At 42.6% G+C, this 24,346-nt stretch overlaps 1 protein-coding gene across 15 annotated transcripts in view; it reads right to left on the bottom strand.

The window, feature by feature from the left end:
- ARVCF (ARVCF delta catenin family member) overlaps window positions 1–24,346 on the bottom strand; it is a 505,185-nt gene that overhangs the window by 135,185 nt on the left and 345,654 nt on the right. For all 15 annotated transcript variants that reach the window (XM_038372964.2, XM_043498177.1, XM_043498178.1 and 12 more), the window contains one exon: window positions 10,021–10,179. In XM_038372964.2, coding sequence (XP_038228892.1) covers window positions 10,021–10,179 — 159 coding nt within the window. The remainder of the gene's footprint in view (window positions 1–10,020; window positions 10,180–24,346) is intronic.

The raw sequence follows: 24,346 nt of genomic DNA on the forward strand, positions 1-24,346 counted from the left end.
CCATTGGAAAAGAACAAAAATAAATGAGAGATTTTTTTAAAAACAAAAAGAAAAGGAGTAATTGTGGCACCTTAGAGACTAACAAATTTATTAGAGCATAAGCTTTCGTGAGCTACAGCTCACTTCATCGGATGCATTTGGTGGAAAAAACAGAGGAGAGATTTATACACACACACACACACACACACACACAGAGAGAACATGAAACAATGGGTTTATCATACACACTGTAAGGAGAGTGATCACTTAAGATAAGCCATCACCAGCAGCAGCCCCTGCCCCTGCTGCTGGTGATGGCTTATCTTAAGTGATCACTCTCCTTACAGTGTGTATGATAAACCCATTGTTTCATGTTCTCTCTGTGTGTGTGTGTGTGTGTGTGTGTGTGTGTGTGTGTGTGTGTATAAATCTCTCCTCTGTTTTTTCCACCAAATGCATCCGATGAAGTGAGCTGTAGCTCACGAAAGCTTATGCTCTAATAAATTTGTTAGTCTCTAAGGTGCCACAAGTACTCCTTTTCTTTTTGCGAATACAGACTAACACGGCTGCTACTCTGAAACCTTTTTTAAAACAAATATTAGACACTATGGAGAGAGTCAAAAGGATAAGTGTAAGTATGTTATACTTTTCTTAATCTAAACTGCACAATGGTGTATGTACATGGAGTAAAATAGCAGATATTAAATCTGTTTCTGGTATGTTCAATGGCTCAGAAGCCCACATTGAGAGATTTTGATTTATAGCCTTTGATAAAAAATAATCGATCATTGACCAGATTAGCCAAGCTACTGTAAAACAATACTAGAGCACATCTTTTGAAGCAGCTCTAGACATATCCTCCAGCCAGATGTTTTGACACGGAAAGTGTGAACAGGAAAATTTCACCCAAACAGTGTTTTCCCCAGGGACATCTGCAATCAAATGATACGTCAGCCTAATGAAATAATGAAGTCCTGTACGTCTGTAAAATGGCAAGAATGGTTCCCGATCAACAGCATAATTAATCAGCATCATGAGCCGAATGATGCATAGCCAGATAACATGATCTTTTCTGTCATTAGGACAAGAGCTGAAGGAAATTCCTTCAGCGTCCTGAGGGTTTGCCTTAGTAATTAGTATCCTCCCTGCAGCTTAGTCTATTTCTATGTTCTGGTAAGCTAAAAGAGAACCACACCTAAAAGAGAAATAATAGCATCAGGCAGTTCATTTTTTGTTTCATGGTATTTGCAACGACACAATCAGAAGTCTTATGTATTAACATCAGTGTCATCCAATAAAAGGAGCTTCTACAGAAAAAGAGAGCATGGGTTAAAATAAATACTGCAAATAACTTAGGGAGCTGTTAGTATCTGGACATGAAAGTAAGCAGTACATCTCAGTACCATCCCCCTCCAACTCCAAACACAAAACTATATTAAAGTGCTAAAAAACAATCTCTCAGGGTTGGTGCATGTGGGGACTTTTCTACAGCAGCAACACACAACGTTACAGTTTTTGGTAGTCTTGAATTTTCAGACTATTGCTCTGCTCAGCAATCTAAAATAATGCCATGACTTAGGAAGTCGATCAATCATTGCCAAAAAGGAGTTCCTAAATCACTTTCAAATATGACCTTTAGGTTTCCTAAATTAGGGCATGCCTAAAAGATGAGTTAGTGTGAAGCAAACTGGGATGGAAATCTACAACACTCCAGTGTGCCCGACATTCAACTGACCATGTGAACCCTGCTGTTGTGCACTTAAAGTCCCCTAGTGTGCTGTCCACATGGACAGCTAGCGCACAGCATGCCGGAGTGCTGTAGATTTACATCTGAGCTTACCATACAATAAGCATTCACGCAAACCTCCTTGTGGGTACTTTTGAAAATTGTATTTTTTTAAAAATGAAAATGTCAATTAAATTGTGTATTTGTCAGCCTTGACGCTATTTACAAGGTGACAATTTTTGATATTTAATTTGAGGCCTATGTAGTATAGCAATATTTCCTCCAGTTCTCTTTCTGGAAATGTATTTGCTAACAGAACCCAACAGAACCATTTATACTTCAAAAACCTGCATGTTTTCCTTTCCTTTTCTTTCCTACCTTGAATTCACAGGAACAGCAAATGAGAAAACAAACTGAAAAAGACTGCAATTATTGTAAATGACCCCAAATTAGAGGTGATTGGATAGATAAGCTCAGAGTGCATATTAGGTCCTCAAAGCATGTGAAGTGCAAACATTAATACAGAGAAAGATCCTATCATGATTTTGTTTAAATGGCTTGCCTGTGTACAAATGAAGCCACTTGATTAAGTAGTGCCTATAATTCCTACATTCCATGTTGTGGGGTTTTAAAAAAACAAAAACAAAAACAAAACAAACAGCTTAGATTAATTAAATATTTTATAGAAACTGACAGGACAAGAGAGAGTTTGCTGAAATGGTGTCATAAAATAGAAACAGGAAAGAAGGAAGAATTCAAGGATAAAAACACTGACATTTCCAAGTGCTTATTTTTGAACTATAGTCTGTAAAATTATCAGGCCAAATGGGTTCAAGGCTTTACCCTTTCTGTTAAATGCTGGCTAAGAACCAACCCTGCACAGTTTCAAAAAGGCGCTCAAACTTTCCCCCTGTTCCACTTACACTTGACATTTTCAAAGAGGCCTAAGGGAGTGAAGTACTCAACTCCCACTGAAACTCATTCCAGCTGCAGTGCCTACCTCCCCTTAAAGCCCTTTCAAAACAACTCTGCTTAAAGTGTATGGCTGCACTGTGGGGCCAAGTGGCACCTCAGGAATCTAGGGCTTAAATCACAAGCACTTTCAATCCCCACAATGGGAGGAGCAGGTATTCATCATTTTGCAAGATCAGGCCCGTGGTGAGCACTGAAAGCATGAGGCAGAATGTGTATGTTCTCAATGGATGGCTTTTATTTTTAAACACAAAAACCAACCAAACAAAGAAGCCTATCTAAAAACATAGGTACATTGTTTTACGCAAAAAGAGGATCAAAATCTCTCTTGGAAAGCATTTAGCAGTCCAATGTAGATGAGAATAAATATCCAAAAATGGAGAAAAGAACATTTTATATACATCTAAAAACCCACAGAAATAATTTGGCTTACTTTATTAAGTACTCTTCAGTCACTTAAGAACAGGCTTCATTTAATCTGCCGCAGTGTTCCTATGCTAGAAACTAAATGTGGTAGCTTCTTCCCCAAGGTGACCTTCACTGTTTTAATGTTCTAGATATTTGCCTTCCAGGAGAGGCTGTAAAGTTGAGATGGAGTATATCGGATACATCCTTTGTGCCGTGAATGATATGCAAAGACCAAGCCAGCAAGGTATGTACACTAAACAAAGAGAAATAGTTTGGAGAGCAATCACAGAAAGTACATTTCAAAATGTGGAATGAAGGGAGGTGTTCTCCATTTAAAAGATGGCAATTATTGACTTCTATTAACCCTTCTTAACACAACTCACCGCAATAGGAAGTTTTAAATGTCAAATTTCAGTGCCTCTGAGTTGAGGCTATTTACTTTAATTATACTTTGAAAAAGACAGTAGCATATTATGGCCCTGAAACAACAGGTATAAAACAAAAGCACAAGGGAACAGTATTGTGCAGGAGCATTCACATTTACATCAGCCACTACATTTTAATTCTAGCTCCCAAGTCTCAAATGCAAAATTAAAGTGAATAAAGCCTTCAACTACCAGAAGGGGGGTTCCAAAATGGATGGAGCTAGGCTGTTCTCAGTAGTGGTAGCTGACAGACCAAGCAGCAATGGTCTCAAGTTGCAGTGGGGGAGGTCTAGGCTGGATATTAGGAAACACTGTTTCACTAGGAGGGTGGCGACGTATAGAATGGGTTACCTATGGAGGTAGTGGAATCTCCATCCTTAGAGGTTTTTAAGGCCCAGCTCGACAAAACCCTGGCTGGGATGATTTAGTTGGGGTTGTTCCTGCTTTGAGCAGGGGGTTGGATTAGATGATTTCCTGAGGTCTCTTCCACCCCTAATCTTCTATGATTCTATGAAAAGGAATCGAAAATCTAAAAGTTAAAATGCACTCTCGATCTGCGGAACCCAAAAGCATGTTCTAAATAGCACATCAAATTAAGTAATACCAGCGTGAGTTAGTCATGCTAGTCACGGAAACACAGCCAAAGCGGTCTCTGAAGAGGTATCCAAAGGTAGGAAGTGGGACCCTGGAAAGCTCCTTGAATGCATTTGGCTGGTGGAGGAGCAGATCATTGGGTTCTCCAGTCTTTAAGACACTGCATTCAGTCAACCTGGCACTGCTACTCCCTTGAAATAAAATCTGATTTGGGGAAGTGGCTGACCAGGCACTTCTCAGAAGAACATTCCCTGCTGTGAGGGTGAAAGGAAGCCTTGCCCCAGGTATAAGGGCTCATCCTAAGGCAAAGAACAAAGGGTTGTAGTTTAGAAAAAACACTACAACATGTTAACTACCGTGAGCTCACTGGTAATCAATTAACTGCAGGTAAAAAGCCTAATGTAGACATACCCTGAAGCTCCTGTCTGATGGAGGAAGGCATCAGAGCGTCCAGCTGGAGACCTACATTGGGGGGAGGAGAGGAGGGAAATGGGGCAGAACTGAACTGGCGACCGATGGTTTGCCTGGAAATCTGGAGGGAAATTGATTGGAACATGGGAGGAAAATAGGTATGTAATGCATGAGGTGGGAAGTGGAACATGATCTTTGCCAGTGCATGGTCGAGTAAAGTCACAGATGAGGGAAGGGTTAAATTGGGCTAGAGCTCATTTTGCACAGCATTGCGGGGGGGGGGGGAGGAGGAATTGCAAGGAAAGGTAATGAGCTCCTGGCTGACAGGTGTGGAGAGTGGGATGTAGAGCATGTATATATAGACATAAAACAGGGACCATGTCAATTTTTAATACCACTTTTATTAAAGTAATGCATTAAACATTACATAAAATATATTTAACATTTGTGTGTCTGAAGACAGTCCTAATTCTAGTATATGAAATACAGTTCTTTTAAAAGGGATGCAAAAAACTGAATGCACACTAAGCAGGGCTAGAGTCACTGTTTTAAGCTGCTGGGGTGACAGCAACTCCTTAGGAATCTTGCTAGTGGTAGTTTTCGGGGGGGGGGGGGGGGGGCGTACTAAACTAGCATATCCATACGCTGCCATATCCTCTCCCCATCCAATACCACCCTCACTTGGGGAGTTGCATTGGCCATCAGGGAGCTCCCTAACACAGGGGAAGGTTAACGATTCCTTGCACTGCTGCAAGCTCTCCCTCCAGCCTGATTTTCCGCTGCTAGGAGTCCTGGGCCAGGATGCGTGAAAGCCACTCTGAGTGAATCTATGTCAGCTGTTCATTATCATTTTATTACTGTAGTACTCAGCGTATGCACAATGTGCCCAGCCATTTGATGGCGTCATCATCAGCCAGGTGGAGAGCAGGCAGTCTGCTGTCAAAACAAGTGGGCACTCATCGGATATGTGACAGTCTGAATTGACCGCAACTGCATCACGGGTCATTAGAAAACCCCCGTTTAAAGAGACTGGCCACACAGTTGCCCTGTCCTGTTCAAAACCGGTTCCGAAATGACCACAGGTGCCTTGGCAGATTAAACCCTGGTGAACAGATGGTTGGGTCAGTGACAAGAGAGCGATTACCAACTGTCATTGCTGACCAATTATTGCACCAAACAGATTCCACTGTCGCAAATAACCATAAAGGGCATCGTGAAGACAAGCGAGCTGGTGGGTGGTACTACCGTGCCCATTGCTGTAGTATTTAAGCCCTTCACAGTCTTTAATGTATTTATCCTCACCGTTTGAGATAGGGAAGTCCCATTATTTCCAACTGAGGCACAGAGAGACAGGCTGACTTGTCACAAGTTACACAGGAGGCCTGTGGTAGAGCAGGGAATCGAACCTCAGTCTCCGGCGTCCCAGGCTAGTATCTAAACCTCTGGGAGGAAGGACAAGACTGGGAGTCAGAAGATCTGGAATCTGCCACACACTTCCTGTGTGACTGTGCCTCCACCTCCTCATCTGTGCAATGGGGACAGTACTTCCATACCTCACAGAGGTAACCATGAAACAAATTTCTTTGAGAGATGCTCAGATACTGCAATGACAGGAGCTATAAAAACACCTGACTAGAATAATGGCAATCAACTTCCAGAGCAAATCACTAGCAAATGAACTGCAACTCTGTCTCCATTTTTGCATTTGTTACCAAGCCAACTATAAGCTGAAAACCAGTTGGATTTCTAAATGGCTGTTAAAATCTAAACCATATTAAAATATAAAATTAAAAAGTATACACTTTCAAAGATAACTGTGATCCCCTTTAAAACCACATTGCCTTTTCTGACCGAATTACACGTGGTCTGGCCAACCTGCATTTTGGACATTTCAACATCACTTCCTGAATCAAAATTGGACTTTAACAGAACTATTCCTTTAGTAAAATGGCTCTTCTACGTTCCAAAATTCCCCTGGGTTTAGTACATAGACTGAAGCAGACTTAACAGTGACATAAATGAAAAGACCATGCAGAGGCAGATTAGGGTTTTGTGGGGCCCTGGGCCAGAGCAAGTGGGGGTCCCTCCCCACCCAGTCTGCCTGCAGTCCCCCTGCTCCCTCAGCACTCCTGCTGGGGGGGGTCAGGGTTGGAGTGCGGGGTCTTGCCCTGCTCCACCCACCGGGCACTCCAGCAGGGTGGAGTGGGGTCGGGGCACAGAGGTTTTCCCTGCCCACCTGACGCTCCTCCTGTGGGGGAGCAGGGTAAGGGATCAGAGTGCGGGGGCTTCCCCCGCTCCCCGGCAGGAGCGCTGGGTTGCCAGGGAGAGTGGGACAAGATCCCGCGTCCTGACCCCACTTCCTGGCAGAAGTGCTGTGCAGGCAGAGCAGGTCAGAGCACAGGGGCGCCTGTTTTTCCAGGTCCCCCCCAATTGGCCAGGGGCCCCTGTGCACAGGCCCTGCTGGCCCAGTGAATAATCTGCCACTGGACTATGTTCTCAATTCTTAAACCATGTTAATTTTCTACTCAATTGTATAATGCTTGGGATGTACCTGAAATAAGTTTATTCTTTGATATCACATGTTAATTTAAACATCTTTTTCTGAATAGGATTTTCTTCAGTGCATGGGGGGAAAAGTATGTGAGAGAGTGTGAGTACAGGTACAGTATTTGTTTAAGGTATGTGGGGAAGATGATGAAATAGCAGGTATACCATGTGTGACAGGGTCAGGCCAGATGGCTACAAAAGAGTTGTCGAAAGTAGATACATTAGTTCCAGGTTAAGCAGGTCCCTTTTCCCTGGGTAAAACAGGGACTATTCCAGAACACTCAGGAACTTCCTAGAACTAATTAAGGCAGGCAAGCTAATTAGGACACTTGTAGCCAATTTGGAAGCTGCTAGAATTAAGGCTAATCAGGGCACCTGGTTTTAAAAGGGTCTCTCTCCAGTTAGTGAGGTGCACGCAAGGAGCCGAGAGTGAGAGGGCGTGCTGCTAGAGGACTGAGGAGTACAAACGCTATCTGGCATCAGGACGAAGATCCTGTGGTGAAGATACAGAAGGTGTCAGGAGGAGGCTATAAGGAAGTAGCCCAGGGAGTTGTAGCTGTCATACAGGTGTTACACAAAACACTATAGACAACTGTGATCCACAGGGCCCTGAGCTGGAATCCGGAGTAGAGGGTGAGCCCAGGTCCCCCCCACATCCTCCCAACTCCTATTGATACAGGAGGAGTTGACTTGGACTGTGGGTCCCACCAGAGAGGAAGGTCCCTGGCCTGTCCCCCGACGCACTACATGGACCAGCAGAGACTGTGGGGATTGTTCTCCTTCCTCTTCCCCATGCTGGCCAGCGATGAAGTTATCTGAGTGACCATCAGATTTCAGCCACGAAAGTGGCCAATCTGAAGGCGACTGTGAATCTCTGAGGCAAGCAAAATCCACCAATAAGTGCAGGACCCGCTAAGGTAGAGGAGGAACTTTGTCACACATGTAAGATAAGATTACACTCTTCACTATGAGAACGAACACGTTGCTTATCAGTAGTATGACTATTCTGGACAAACTATATCATCCATGTGGTACCCTTATCTTACAGCCATTGTATGGAAAGGAGGCCTCTGCTATTTTTACAAACTACATTAACCTAAGCCATGCAAAGAGATACAATGGTAGAAGTGACCTAAAGGGTAGAGTCTCATAAAACTATGCATTATAATTAGTTTATTAAAAAAGTTGCTCCATTTCATCAGCATCTAAATTTATTACTTCCTCCCTGCATACTTTTTTTGCTAGAAAAAAGACAATATACTGAGTTCAGACCATTTAAAGATGTAACACACTGTTTTTAAATCTTAAAATACGGAACTATAAATCCCTCAAATAAAATGGGAGGAGGGGAGGTGGTTTTCAAATCCTATACACGAACTTACTGGGAAAGGCCAGGTTTTTTGGACTATCTAAAGATGCATTTAGAACAGCCAAAAGAACATACTCCTCAAATAGTGTAAACGTGTGCAGCTCTGTTGACTTTAGTGGAATTGTGCCCCTTTAGCTTGAGATCTGACACTCTGAACTGATATCTTAAGGGATTGCAATTTTGGAATGTCAGTAAACACATAAAAATGCGTCCAACATGGTGACTTCTGTACAACTTTTTTTGGCTGTCCATTTATGTCCAAACTAAGGGGGAAAACAGCTAGACAATGTCATTTTAATGAATGCTGTTTAATAGTTTTAAAAATAGAAACACCTTTGACCCCCCTTCACTGGACCAAACCCTAGTAAAGATGTCAGCATAACTGCAGTAGTCCAGAACTTTAGATACAATGCTATTCTAAGAGCTCCGCGAAGCGTGCCAGAGAGCTCCAAAACACACAAAACTTGTCCCTCAGAAAATAGAAACTAACCTGAGACAAGACAAAGTGAGGGGAGTAAACAAGAGCAGAATGAGTGAAGGGGAAGGAAGGCCAGTAGTAACATCTATATTCATGGTATTGACAGAGATCATACTGAATCACTCATGTGTAAGGCCCCGTGTTTGTCAGTCATGGAAGTCATGGATTCCGTGACTTTCCATGACTTCTGCAGCAGCCCAGTGCAGCTGATCAGGGAGCTGCCTGAGCAGTTCGGGCAGCCCCTGGGCCAGTCACACTGGCTGCTGCTAGGACAGTCTTGGGCTTCCCCCACCCGCTAGCAGCAGGAGTTGGGTGTTTGGGGGTGTGCGGGGCAATGCTTATCTGCAGGGAACCTCCCTAGAAGGGAGACAAATAACTCCCCTCCCTCAGCTCCTAGCTCCACGTGCTGCCTCCGCCCAAAGCCACTGCCCCGAAGGCTCCCATTGGCTGTGGTTCCCAACCATTGGGAGCTGCAGAACCCAGGCTTGGGGGGAGCTGAGGCAGTATGTGGAGCTTGGGTTGCCACTTCCCAGGAGCTGGGTATGGAGCCTGTCCCAGCCCCACACCCTCCCACCCCAGGCTGCACTCCCTCTCCATCACCCACTGTGCCCCCTGGGCCACGCCCCCCCAGCATCTGCAGTACCCCCAGGGCCACGCCCCCCCAAGTTTTAGTTAGGGGTACATAGTAGAAGTCATGGACAGGTCATGGGCTGTGAATTTTTGTTTACTGCTCACGACCTGTCCATGACTTTTACTAAAACACCAATGATTAAAACGTGGCCTTCCTCAAGTGCAATGGTGGTGAAATTTAAAACAAAATCTGGGGAAACTGGAAAACTATTTTCTGAGTAACAAAGCAATAGGCAGACCCACACTAAGGACATGATATGTTACTAAGGACTGTAAATAGTTTGAGACACACACAGAGGCATGATTATCGTACTGCTCTATTCTATATGCCATTAATTTTTTTTTTAAATTCCTGGGTGAGGCTGAAGTTTTACCATTTCTCCCCAATAGACCTCTTATGAAAAAGGAGAGCAAGCCTTACCTTTGAAATAACCCTTCTAATGCCCCTAAATCATACTCAGCACGGTCCAGAAATTCCTACCTTAGTCTCAGTTCTCCTTGTGGTTCCATCTTCTGAAGTCACAATAGACACATGGGAAGTAGGGGTACCCGGGTCTTCCTCAACAGTAACAGTCTCCTCTACCATCTCCTGAGGCTCTTGCATCATTGTTATTGATGTCTGGTTGCTGGGGCTTTGCTCCTAAGAAATAAAAATGGAACATGTTTGTCATTTATATGGTCACCACCTAGAAGGCTTTGTTTGTTGTTTAAAAACAACAAATATACAAGATGTCAGATGCCTGGAAATATAGATTCAGAAGGGAGGGTTTTACTGACCCAAGAATAACTAGCTGAGAGTAGGCTGGCCTGACTGAATAACCTCAGTAAGTGGAGATCATTTGAAATTGACATTAAAGGACTCCGCATTTATTACCCATTTACAGGAGACCATTTCTTCATATTTATACTTGATTTTCACTTTCCCTGCTATGTTCAATCTAGGATGACTGGAGTATCTGTGCATAAAAACACCAAACAAAAAAAACCCACCATGCTCCATAGTAAACAGGACTATTTCTTTCAAAACATTTAATCTTATTTAGTATTAAAAACTTATTTCCAACTGATAAAACACACTCTTCAGACCTCAGCAGCCGTGCATAACAAAGCTATAAATAATTTATCAAGGCCTTCTAGTTACTCAGTACGCTAAACACATATCCTACTTGGTCAAAAGTGATGATAATATGGTTAGCTAAAGAATCACACAACTGAACTGGTGGTAGCAGTAGTGGGAATTTTTCCCTGATGAATATCCTACAGTATAGACAAGGCCTAACTGGTTACAATCTCAATTAAAAGTTGTAGTATATACACAACATAGTCAGCTAGGGTTGCCAGGAGTCTGGTTTTCAACTTGAACGCCTGGTCGAAAAGGGACCCTGGCCGCTCTGGTCAGCACCACTGATAAGGCCATTCAAAGCCTGGTCAGTGGTGCAGCAGGGCTAAGGTAGACTGTCTGCCCTAGCTCCGCGCAGCTCCCAGAAGCGGCTGTCATTTCTCTCCAGATCCTAAGCGTCGGCACGGCCGAGCACTAGCTCCACAGCTCCCATTGGCTGGGAACCGCAGTCAATTAGGAATGGCGGGGTGGCACCTGCGGGCAGCGGCGGCATGTGGACCCGCCTAGGAGCCACAGAGACATACTGGCAGCTTCCGGGAGCCTCCTGAGGCAAGTGGCACCCAGAGCCCACACCCTGCACCCTCTCCCGCACCCCAACCCCCTACCCCAGCCCTGAGCCCCCTCCTGTACCAAAACTCCCTCCCAGCCCAAAGCTCCCTCATGCACCCCAAACCCCTCATCCCCAGCCCCACCCCGCACTCCAAACCCCTCATCCCAGGCCCAACTCCAGAGCCTGCACCCTGAGCTGGAGCCCTCATCCCCTTCCGCACTCCAACCCCTTGCCCCAGCCCAGTGAAAATGAGCAAGTGAGCAAGGGTGGGGGAGAGTGAGCAACAGAGGAATGGGAGATGGAGTGAGCAGGGGCGGGGCCTCAGAACGGGGGAGACGGAACAAGGGTGTTTGGTTTTCTGCAAATCAAAAGTTGGCAACCTTATATAGTCCGCTGTTGAACAGAATGAAAATTCTCTAGAAAGGATGATTCTCTTGAGGAAGGCTACCTGAAGATGATTCTTCTGCCTCCCAAGCAGAAATTTCTGTTACTTTTTCCTTGTGCAATTTGTGTGCCTCACATAGCAACAGAAATCAGAAAAGAGATATTCCTGATGGTTGAATGAATTTCAGAAGTGTCACAATATATGAACAATGAAACACTGGTTTACAGATTGAGGAATAAGACTTTTCCAAAACACTTGCAATCCTTGGGTAGGTACAATGATATAACCCTTCCTTTCATTGTACTCCCTAAAGCCAGCGGGCTGTGCACAGGTGTAAGAGTACAGAGCCTATGCTTACAAATGCAAGTCTTACTAGATGTAAGAGGAATCTGTGATATTCCTTCTATACTTTTTTCAATAATGAAATGTTTAAAAAATAGCAGTGAAGTATTATGCCCTGCGTAGAATCAATTGCAACGCTAACTGATTCTGTTAAGAAATGATTGTGGGGCATTCAAGATCTCTTTTCACTTCATATGAAAATAAAATGATGGGGATGAAACTGTTCCCATGCAGGTGTTGAGTTTAATTATGTTAAGACTTAAATATCCTGCACCTGTGAGCAGTATCATCACTAGGAAACTACAATGTATTGTTTTGTAGCATTTTATTTAGGAAATTACATTTCAACCCCATGGTATGCTGGATAGCATACTAGGTGGTGACATGCCTTCTGTTGAGTCCTGAAGGAGAGACTACTTGCAAATGGACTTTGTGCAGATGAACAAGAGCAAAGCTGTAAATTCTCTTGTTAGACTCCACAGGGGAAAAAAATATTTCATTTAATCCTCACATGATCTGTAACCTTCTTTGAAACAAGCTGGTTAAGGTACCCTTGTTCAGTTTACTTTATTTACTGCTATATTCTGACATTCCGGATAATACCTGTTATTGCAATTCGGGATTAAAAGTGAATAGTTTTCATGTCTAGGCACACATTAATATTAACCCGGTCACACAGACTTCAGTACAGGTGTTAAGCCGGAGGTGGACATCTCAACCAAACAGGAAAGGGGACAAATCATAAAAGGAATATGCACACTGGACCCAATTCACTGGTGGTGTAGGCAGGCCCAACTCTATTTCCCATTGAAATCACAGCATAATTAAGACTGCAAAATTTGTCAGCCTGAACGTGGTTAAACCCCACAGGAAATCACTCATTTCAGCAGTTTGCAAGCTTTCATTTCACTAATCACCACTGGCAATGACTGGTGATACATGCTGAATCTTCCAAGTATTCTGCAGTTTAAGAGTCATTTTATGTTTTAATCACCATAGGCTACAGGAGAAACTAAGTCCTGTGGAAAAACCTATTCAGAGTTGCATATTTTCCAGGAAAAACAAACAACAAAACAAACCATATGCTTTAATTCTCCTTATAGTGAAGCCATTTTCTCCAACCAACAGAAGAGCTTCACCTTAAGTGGAAGTTCTCTATAACCAGAAGGCAGTTTACACATTGTAATGCACTGAAAATTCAGAACCATCCATTATTCTTCACTGTAAAACAGAATTACACAATATCCAAGTCCATTTGACATAATCCATTGTATTCCCTTCCCTGTAACCTTCCCTGCCAACTTTCAGGTGGTATCAAATCCCCATACCTTTTAAAGTTGTGGCTTTTGTTCTCATTCTCTCTTACACACCTCACTCACTTCTGGCTGCATTTTGAGGCTACTGGATTACCTAGTTTCTCTCCTCCTTCCCTAAATGTTTATGAGGCAAAATCTTGCTTTGTGATAACAAACTTAGAAAAATTGAATGAGGCAAAAAGTAGGTTGTTCTTTTTATGATATTTTTACTTAAAAATAATAATAAAAAAAAACTTCTTTTTATCCAGGCTGCCGTGGGCAAAGAAAATCTTTAAAGCCTGGCACTTATACATGCGTGAACAGCAGACTAGAGCACACAGACTTTAAATGAACTTTAAATGAACACTAGTGCTTTTAATCCTGTGGCTGCTTCTAAAATGATGATCCTGAGAGATTTGATATGGATTTGCATTCCTAATGTAGTGTGTTACAGCTGGAAAAGACTGTCCTGAGCATCGAAAGATTAAAAGCCTGCCTAGTTCAAGGCAGATTTCCCAATACAGACAGCTACCCGGGTTGCATATGCATGGATCTACCTTCTTACTGCATGCACTATCCAGGGACATGCGAGTGAAAAGGGTGGAATGTCATCCAAGCTCCTGTTCCCCAAGTTGACTTCCAGGAGGTTGCTCTTTGATCTCCAAAAGCTTTTTAATGTGCTTGACTCAAGTTTTTGGGAAAGTAGCAACAATGCAAAAACAAAACAAAAAAATGTTTAGTTTCAATCATCATGGTTTTTGTGTCTCAGTCACAGAAATCGGGACTCATTGCTACTTTCAAATTCTTTAAAAGGCATCAGAAATGAATCTCTCTCTGCATAGCTCCAAAAATATCCCGCACACTCCTTTGCTTTACAGGTTTCCGCATGAAGTCGATGTTTCAAACATTTAACCAGTTCAGCTCAATTATTTAAGGACTTAGTACAAACCTGACTTGACGGACATTTTGATATTTGCTAGTCTATGCAGATTTGTAATGGTTCAAATATGGTTCCCTCAACAGCTAGTCTTAGTGGCAGTTTCCTATCCTGTCATGCAGCAGGAAATTCCAGTTTGGACCCACATCCCACTCCTTTGCTCAAAGGTACTAACAAGGCAGGCTGCAAGAGGAGGTCGTGCTTGGTGTCACTCAGCATAGGACTTCTCATTCTGGGGATCATGAATAGTTGTCAAGGGGCTGTGACAACCTTACCCTTTCCATATTGTTAAATGGGGGATGGATCCCAATATGGAAAAGTTGAAATTGAGCCATTGCTTTACAGTGATTAAGCAACAGTGAAGACTGTCTCCGAAGAGAGCTCCTATCCAATCCTCGTCAGTTGGAAAGATGTTCAGGATTCTGACAGCTCCAGCAGGACAAAGATGTTACTGTCTGCCTTGCCTTCCAGAGATCACAACATCTCATTTAACCTTTCAAGAGTGATGGTCAGACTACAGAAATGTACGAGTGTTTACATAAAATCATGGCAGGAGTTCTCTTGTGATAAATGAGCATATTTGCAAGGTGTCACCAAGAGAAGTCACTGAGTGTAATGTATGAGGCACGATACAAGCCATCATATCTTTGGTTCTGTCACAAGAAAAGCAGAAGTCAACACTACTTTATTAAAAAAGTAGGTCCCAATCCTGTTAGTGAGAAAGCGTATCAATCCTGAAGACTTTTCTCCTTGCTTTTTGTCAGTGGATGAATCACCTCCCTGTTTAGCTGTGCTTAAATCTCCAGCAGCCTCTAAAAACAAGCTATTGTTAAAAAACAAATGTAAAAGTTTAGTGCAGTTGAAATATCTTCAGACATTTCAGACAAGAACCGTAAAATAGTAATTCTTGTTTTGTTAAAAGCAGAGTGATTTGCCATATAGAAATATCTCTGAGGGCCTACTTTGCATTAGATTATTACAGTCCCTAGAACCATCATTTTGAGTCCTAGTGTTATCCTTCCATCAAAGTGACTATTTTATATCTGCTTAATAAAAGAATAAGCTCCCTCAGAAGGATCACACATCCTGCATTGAGACAGAAAAGTTGTTTTATTTTATTCTTTGTTTATGAAACCGTTTAAATTACAGATTACCTCTTCCCACCAAAACAGTCACTCTTCAAAAAAAATTCAACGCATGTCCATCTAATAACCCTCCTTCCTGCAGTGTCCTTCTGTTTAGTGGATTGCAGTGGAGACTACATTCAGGGTACGGCTTACTACTACAGGTTACTATTGGATAGCAGGTCTGTAGGTTTCAGCAAGACAGCAAGGCTGTTTACACCAGTGGGACACTTGTCCAAAAAAGCCTAGTGTAGACAAAGCCAAAATGTGTTGATTACTAGAAATATATTAGAAATCTGGGCACACTTAAATCAGATGATATTTCTAATTGAATAAAAATGAGAACAATTCCTGTCTCCTACCCTTTGTCTGACTTTTCTAATGAAACCCTCATCTTTGCAATGGCTTTATGTAATAGGACTACTTACATGTGTAAAGTTAAGCACACAAGTCAGTCTTTGCGGGTTCGACGTTCAAGATCAATCTAATCTTGAATAGATACTTCAGATTAAGGAAGGCAGTGAATTTAAAGAGCAATAGCTATTGCAGAATAACTCCATATGTAGACACGCCCTTACACTGTAAGCTCTTTGGAGCAGGGACTATTATATCTTTCCAGTTTCTAGCACAACAGGAATCTACACTTGGTTGGGGCCTACAGGTCATACTGAATTACTGCTAATAATAAACGGAAACTTTATCTTTTAAGTGCTCATGTTCAGTGCATTCTGCAGTTAAAGCAACTGTCACTTGATGCGGAGCCCAAGCAAAGTTGGGTCTTAGTTAAGGCACTCTATTGTGTGATACAGGAGGTCAGATGACAATCTAGTGGTCACTTCTGCTGTTCAACTCTATGACATGGGCACTCACAGAAGTCACATCCTGAAGTCAGTCAAGTCTTCATAAAAGAAAAATGTTTCCCCAAATCAAAAAAACAAGCTCACTTAGCACGTGATACCATAATGAACCAAGCTGTACGCCACAATGCACTAGCTGGTCTCGGAGCAGTTTCACTTCTCCTTGCCCTTTAGATACAAATATGATAAATAGGTGAATACAGAATGATGCCAAAGGCCTTTAAAAGCCAGTGTTAAAAACTGGACTTTTCAACCACCAGAAAGTCATTTTGGAAAGCATTTTCAGCTACAAAGAAAGACGAATTTTGTAATGGACCATTGCAATTCATGATCTGAGCTCTCCACAAGACACCACACCTTTCAGGGAAAGAAAGAAAAAAAAATCAAACAGAACAAGAAAAGTAGTAGTAATATTCATCCCTGAAGTGCAGCAAAATACACTAGGGCTCTGTTCAGCCATGGGTAACTGCCCACCAACAGGGAAATCTACAATCTGTGCCCAGCAGCCTACAAAGAGGGCTTTTATGCTGTTTTAACAATCTGAAGTGTCTCAGTTAATGGAAGACTGGTCAATTGGCCCTCAACTACATCTAATTGACTGGAATGATGGATGAAGCTAAAGGGGAAGCTGACCCACTGAACTTTTCCACAAAGCTAGAAAATGGCAGGAGATTGTAAACAGTGTTTTAAGAATGGAAGTGGGGGGGGGGAAGAGGGATTCCAGAGGCACTGCCTCCTTCTTAACTTGCTGGATGACCTAGGTAATTATAGGCCTGCTGCAAAGTTGTTTTTGGAGGAGAGAACAAAAAAACCTGAACCCAAGGCAATAACAAAAATACCCTATTCATTGCGTTCCACCTCAGTAATTTTCTCTCCCACTCTCCCCCCTTTTCTCCATTAGCTGAAGGCTAATGTGCTGCACAGCTCCACCACGCAAGCTGGCCCTCTGGATCAGAAAGGGCAATTTGTCACTTTCACAAGAAAGGTGTCTCGGTTCTTTATCGTCTTGTCTTGCCACAGCAAGGATTTTTTCAGATCATTTTGGTGCTAACTGAATATGCTGAGGCTTTAAATCCCGGCCATCTTCAAAGCAGGTAATGTTAATCACCCCACTGATTTAAAAGTAATGCTCAATAACTATGATGAATGATAGGTGCCCGGTGACTTTCAGAACACTGTAATTACAGATAGCCTTTAAAACTGGGAAAGAGATGCATAGAGCATGTACTGGAGCAAATGACCTAAACCATCCCAAATCTATTTTGATGAGCACTCAGTTTAGACTTTGAATGTTGCACTGGAAACAAAATGGAACAGCTATAAAAGTAGATATGATTGTAGTTCAAATCCCACTAAGGCTCAAAGAGAAACTGAAGCTGGTGTATTTACACAGGAAGATCAGACACTGAATTGAAAGAAAAGAAATTAACAGAGGAGCCTTTCCCTTTGCAACTTGATACAGAGAAACAACTTACTCTGCCAAAAGAACATGAATCTTCTGACCTCTACAGGAAGTAGTACTGGGAGAGGCACTAACACTCATTTCAAGTAGTGCAAAGAAAAAAGGTGTTTCTTTGGGTACGTCTACACAACACACAAATCAACCTGCAGCAGTAAGTTTCAGAGCGTGGGTCAAGTGATTTGGGCTCATGTTGGGGGGCTCAAAATAGCAGTGTAGACTCATTCAGGGTTGGGCTGGAGCCCAAACTCAGACTCTCTCCGCTCACCAGGTTTTTTGAAACCTGGGCTCCAGACCAAGACAACACTTCTATTTTTAGTTCCAAATCAGTTGACTCAGGCTGTGAGACTTGCTGCAGCAGAGGCTGGGTTTATTTTTTTGCTTAGACAAAACCTTTACAAGAATAAGTAATTACTGTTCAAAACAAAACTTGGCACTCTATAGCGCCTTCCACCCACGGAGCTCAAAGAGATTTTCAGACAATGAATTTAGTTCAACATTCCTGAAAGGGAAAAGATGAGGCAGACGTGATCCTTACTGTATGGATGGGGAAACCAAGGCACATCATGCTTTAGTAACTGCCCAAGGTCAGAAGTCTGACAGAGCCCAGAATTGAACCTAGGTGTCCTGACTCTCACTCCAATGCCTTAGTCACAAGATCATCCTCTCTCCTTAAATGGTCCATCAGCTCAGCTTCAGGAACTAGACTCAGAGCATTTTTTCCAAGCGCCATTTCTTTCTTTAAAAAAACCCCACAACATAAGTCAGATTGCATTCTGGGTAAATAATACTTCTCTTGAAATGCAGCTTATGTTGGTATAGCTTAGTATTTAATCAGGAAAATCAGTCCTCCACGAGATCATATTAAATTAACGGGAAAACACTATCTTACTGTGATTGCACAGATAATGCTCTTTTTTCCTTTCCACTACTGTAGACCTGTAATTTGCTAGCCAAGTGCTATGAGCAAGCCACATGCTAAATGAATACTACTAGCGAGATTTACTTAAAAAAAAAAATCAGTAGCTAAACACAATACGAATATTTGACTAAACAAACAGCAGTTGTGTACTGAGCTCAACGTGACCCAGGCTCGTACTTGCGGTCTTCCTAAGGTCTTCAGATGAGCTAGCAGAAGCTAAACCGAGGGAGAGTTTTCCTGAGATAAGGTTATGTCACAGATCACTATCTTCCAGCAGAATTTTCTTCTTCTCTGCCTGCTGCTTATTTAATGGTGGCACATAGGCTTGTGGGAAGGGAGAATCCTTTGCACATTCCTTTTCTTGTCAGACATTTAAGAAACATTTCTCCTTCTCTCCCAACTCCCTCCCTAGGGTTTGATCAGAAATTAAGATGACACACATTAGTATTTACAACAAGTCCACAAGCTTACATACACAGGGGAGCACCTGCGGTCTACTACTCAGCTTCACAGATTTTCCTCTTTATGAAGTAGCCACTCAGAGGGTACGGTCACTAACAGGTGAGCACACAATATCAGCACATTGAGTCATACAGCACCAAATAGTTACACGTGGATGTACTTCAGTTTCAAGGTTTTATATGCACACCTAGAGCACACCAGATAGCTTGCATGGTGAAGTAACTATGTCGACTGCACGGGTATAAAGGACCTGAGCAAAACACTTAATTTATTTCAAGGCAGAGTTAATTTCGAGGATGTAGAAGTGGGTTATTTACCAAGACTTGACCGAAGTCTTTAAACCACGATTTGAGGACTTCAATAGCTCAGATATAAGTTAGGGGTTTGTTACAGGAGTGGGTGGGTGAGATTCTGTGGCCTACGTTGTGCAGGAGGTCAGACTAGATTATCATAATCGTCCCTTCTCACCTTGAAGTTTATGATTCTACATGTCCCGGTGGCTATATCAAAATCGGAACTAAATTGAATGCACTCTCCCCCCACCTGCACTCTTCCCCATGGATGACATTTGAACTACATAATGAACTAGATCAAGCAAAAACCCCAAACCCTTCCAAACGGAACAGTAAAAATAAGTGGATCACTGATGAAAGGCTGTTCTACAGCTTAAATTCAAAGAGTGGCATTTCTTAAATAAATCATTTCTTATTCTGGGGAGTACAAAGTGATTGGCGATAGATCTCATCATCACCCATCCCATAAGGAAGGAACTGGCCAACATTTCCCACTATTAAGCACCAAAGCAGGTTTGCTTGGAATTAAGAAACCAAGTCAGCATCAGTCCAAATAATTCCTCAGAAGATGATCCATGTTAAAAAAAAAAAAAAAAAAGCAGCTATTTTCTGAACTGAACATAGGAGGGAACGTGCGATCAGCTTCTTAACACAATATTATATATCCCCAGAGTAAAAATGTGACAGCAGGAAAGTAACTTCATTGGAGATCTTTGGATGACTGCAAGTCCAGCTGAAAGCCAAGAGACACAAGCAAGCCAGCAAAGCCGGGGGCTGCTTCTTTTACTGTAAACTTTAGAATAGAATAGAAAAGAAAAGAGAAAAGAGAAAAAAGAAAAGAGAAAAGAAAAGAGAAAAAAGAGAAAAGAAAAGAGAAAAGAAAGATTCCAGCAGAAGGTCCATTTTACAAGTGAAATGAGAGTTACTGCATTATTGTAACAACCCAACAGACTTCACTGACAATTTTTATTTTCTTCCTTTGAGGCCAGTTTATCCCGCTTATATTCATCCACCTTGAAATATACAATAAAGGGGTTATCTTGCAACCCTTACTTATGCCAGCAGACAGTCTTTAGACACGCAGTCGCTTGAGAAAGTAGAGGTGGTTCATATATGGGAAAGGTTGCAACACTGGACCCCAAACTAATAACATGGACTGATAACAAAAGAGGAGGCCGAGAAGGGGGAAACAAATGAACACTCATTTAGAGCCAAATCACAATGGGGAGGGGGGAAAACGGTAACTGAGGCACCTATGGATGCAAAGAATAAATTATTTAGTTACGTATACACCTATGCTAAGAGCCTGGGTAACAAACAAGAGGAATTGTAATTGCCCATTTATGAACATAAATTTGACCTACTACTGAAACCTGGGGAAGTAAGCTCCTCATCCACCCTGCAGCCTAGCTGGAACTAGCAGCTGAGCCCAGCACCGGGTAGGAGCCACCAGTCAGGGCGTGTCCAGTCCTGGGTGGGGCTGGGGAGGGCCAGGTGTGTGGGGGGTAAGACTTAGTGGGGTGGGAGTTCAGGTGCAGAGGGCTTAGTTGCAGCTTCTGGCTGTGGAGGCATGAGGCTCAGTGGGGCTTCTAGGTATGGGGGGGGGTCTTGATGCATGGGGATTGGGCAGATTATGGCTGGATCAGACCCAGCCCTAGATGGGTTTGACCCAGCACCGGCCGGGGCGTCCCCAGCCCCGCCCTCCCCCACTGATTTACCTCTCCTCCGGCTGCTCCAGGAGCCCAAAACAATATGCCCATGTGCTGCTGGGGAAGGGCCCATGACCACTCTTGCAGCTTTCCTTGGCTTCCCCGTCAGAAAGTCATTTTTCTGCGGGGAAGCAAAGAAAACTGCAGCTGACATGAATTCTGCGGGCACACATTAGCACAGGAGTCAGTTATGGAGTAAACTGCTTGGCTGCCATTACCCATTAATCCATGGCTAATTCCATGGGTACTGCACAGATAATGTACCCAAGACCACACATCAAGCAGAATTCACTTTATTTGATTTTGAGCCGTCAGACTGCTGCTCTGTTCTTAAGATAGAATGGCACTTTTTGATTCATTTCTGGAGTCCCTGCTGAGTGTATACATACATATATTATCACAGTTCAGGGCAACTGCACCCATTTCCCCCCTTCGTGGTCCACCAAGGGCACCCAAAGTTTCCAGTTTACAGCCACTAATCTCTTGGGCAGAGACCTACCTCTCACTCCCTCTTGATTAGAGATTTTAAGGCTGCACAACTCCCTGGATTACACTGCGGTATCTCTAGCAAGACAGCCAGCCTAAAAAGGTCAGCACCTGTGCTTTGCTTTCTCCCCAAGTGCTATGGACAGCGTATTGCCAGCAGTTACAAGTTACCACACAGCTCTTTCTAAACAAGCACATTTATTCCTTGGGTAAAAACACCGAGAACAAACATTCCTATACCCAAGCTAACAGCTAACTAGAGGTCACCCATCAGTCGTATGGGGTCCCAGTAGGTGAAAGTCTTTCCAATCCTTCTGCCAGGTTTGGGGTCTCCCTTGTACTGGAGGGCCTGTCCATTTGCTGGATTAGAAAGGAGGCCATGACTCATTTTAAAAACTCAGGCTATTTATCCTTTCTTTGTCGGTTGACCGCTAGAGAATAGAGTTTGAAGCATAAATGCATGGAAGCCTCTCCAGGTGGTGGTTCTTCTCTGGAGGTGTTACAACCTGAATGAATTTACCTAATCTCGCCCCCCCACACACACACACACACACGTTTTTGTTCCTGGAGAAGCTACGGTTACCCTGCCCCATGCAATTACATACAGTCTCTTGCCCACAATGATATTACAGTAACATCTCCCAAAGATACTGTAGGAAATTGACATATCTAGCACATAACTTCTGTTAAAATGCTACTGAACCATGATTCAACTCCATTGATCTCAAGCCAAGTTTTCATTCTTAATGAGATTCCTCACAACTGGAGACAGCTTTAAAAACCGTATGGCGGAGCACCGGTGGGGTGAAATGAGGACAGAAATTCAAATCTAAATTACTATTTCCTCGCTATAGTGGAAGACAAGCAAATGGAACATGAGGTTACAGACTTCACCAACAAGGCATGAGAACAAAATATTTCTCTCATGTTTATTTTTTGTAGGAAGCTCTCTTCCTTTATAAAAGGGGAGTCATTCCATCCATCATGCTGATCAGGAACCCAAACAACAATAGGAGTTGCACAAATATAGTAATCATGCTATTATCTTCTGTCAGTTCCTTGTTATTTTTGGCAGCAGTTACAAAAGGCTTCCCAATTCTTATTCACAGAAGGGATCTAAACACATGCTGTTTGACCCACACATCAATGGCATTCAATGAGACAAGGCCAAGTGGCCATGGAGTCATTGGAAAGAACTAGCAGATCAATGCTCCCAACAAAATCTCACTCTAGTTCTGTTAAATAAGGCAGCTGGCCTTAGGTTTGTCAGAATAGAAGAAAACAAAACAAGCTTGAGTGTCTGTCCTGTGTTTTTGTTTTCACCAATTCATTAACCTTCTTACACCGAGCCCATGGCTGGCATCCGTAATAACATTACTGATTTATACCATCTACTAAAGCCACTGCTTTTTATTTTGTTTTTAATATGGGACAAGTAATCGAAGCAGAACAGCAATACAGTTCTGCAGTCCAGCTTGCTAAATCAGACAGTGGGATAACCATCAACAGATTGGAATAGAGCACGGAAGAAGAAGCAGCAGCAATTATGGGAATACGAGGGAGAGACCAGAAGAGAATAGGGGTCAGATGAGAAACATGAAAGAATGTGAGGAGTCAACATTGGGGGCGGGGAAGACGGGGACGGAACGGCGCATGAGAGAATGAAGATGTGGAGATCGAATGCAAGAAGAAAACTGAATGGAAAAAAAAAGTGGTAGAAAAAGAAAAAGTGGGAGGTAAAAAGGGGGGAAATGAATACATCCTTAAAACTTCAATTTTTTCCTTATCTGTTAATGTTCCTTTTGTTATTTTACTTTATACAATATCGGCCAAACTGCACTACCAATAGCTTCCCCCCCCCCCCACCCCCAGGTCTCCAAACAATTCAGGTGCTATTCTTTGCTTTACATATGGTTTGCCTATGTTATTTTTGTGTTTCCAATCATTCACTAGGAGTGTATCACGTACTGGTGTCCCCAGAGAAGGAAGAGATTAAATCACAAGAACCTTGAACACAAGCCCTGCTTTCAACTTCACACAATCACTGAGAACAAGCAGAAAAAACAACAAAGAATAAATTGGCATCTATCAACAAATCAACATCTGCCTTTTTGTCAGTTAGCAGCCAGGAAAAGGCAAAAGCCATTTCAGTAAGAAGTAACCACTAATATGTAAATGATGAATTCAAGATTTCAAATAGTTAAGTAGAGTGGCAAGCTAGGAAATTAAAAGGTAGTGTAAAACAAAAAATTGTCTTACTCATTGTAAGAGAGGTGTTTTTGAGAGAGATTGAGGTTTGTATGACTTCTAGTCTTTTTGTTTGAAAATGCATTAAAATGGCACAATGCCCCATTTATACTTCTATTTTAAGTTTGTGTACAGGCACAAAGCATATATACATAAACAGTGAAACTTGTCTATCTTGCCATGCCACAAAAGTATTACTGAATTTCACTGAAGACTGTGTGTCCGTGCAGATATGAAAACAGAAACAAGAAAAAAAACCCCAAACATTCTGCTCCTGCACTGGTAGCCAATGATGTCTCAGAAGGGGTCGTGGGCATATTCCCACTAGGCTCAAGAAGTCAGTACCTAGCCTCGTGCTACCACGATCTCTCCAAACCACATCACATCTTTTCATGACTGCTGGTTTTCCCTCTCAAAATCCACTCTGTTCTCTTGATCCAGATTCATAAAAACAATTAACAGGATTCTTCTAGAAGGGGAGGTGACTGAATGCCCCATACAACTGTGCAAGTAATTCTCTAAGGAAAGGAAGGAAACTGTCCTTTAATCCAGTGATTTCCAACCTTTTTCAGAGTAAGACCTCTGCTGTACCACCCCACTAGGCTTCTAGCACCTCAAG

Source organism: Dermochelys coriacea, chromosome 15 (assembly GCF_009764565.3).
Source record: "Dermochelys coriacea isolate rDerCor1 chromosome 15, rDerCor1.pri.v4, whole genome shotgun sequence".
NCBI classification, from domain to species: domain Eukaryota; kingdom Metazoa; phylum Chordata; order Testudines; family Dermochelyidae; genus Dermochelys; species Dermochelys coriacea.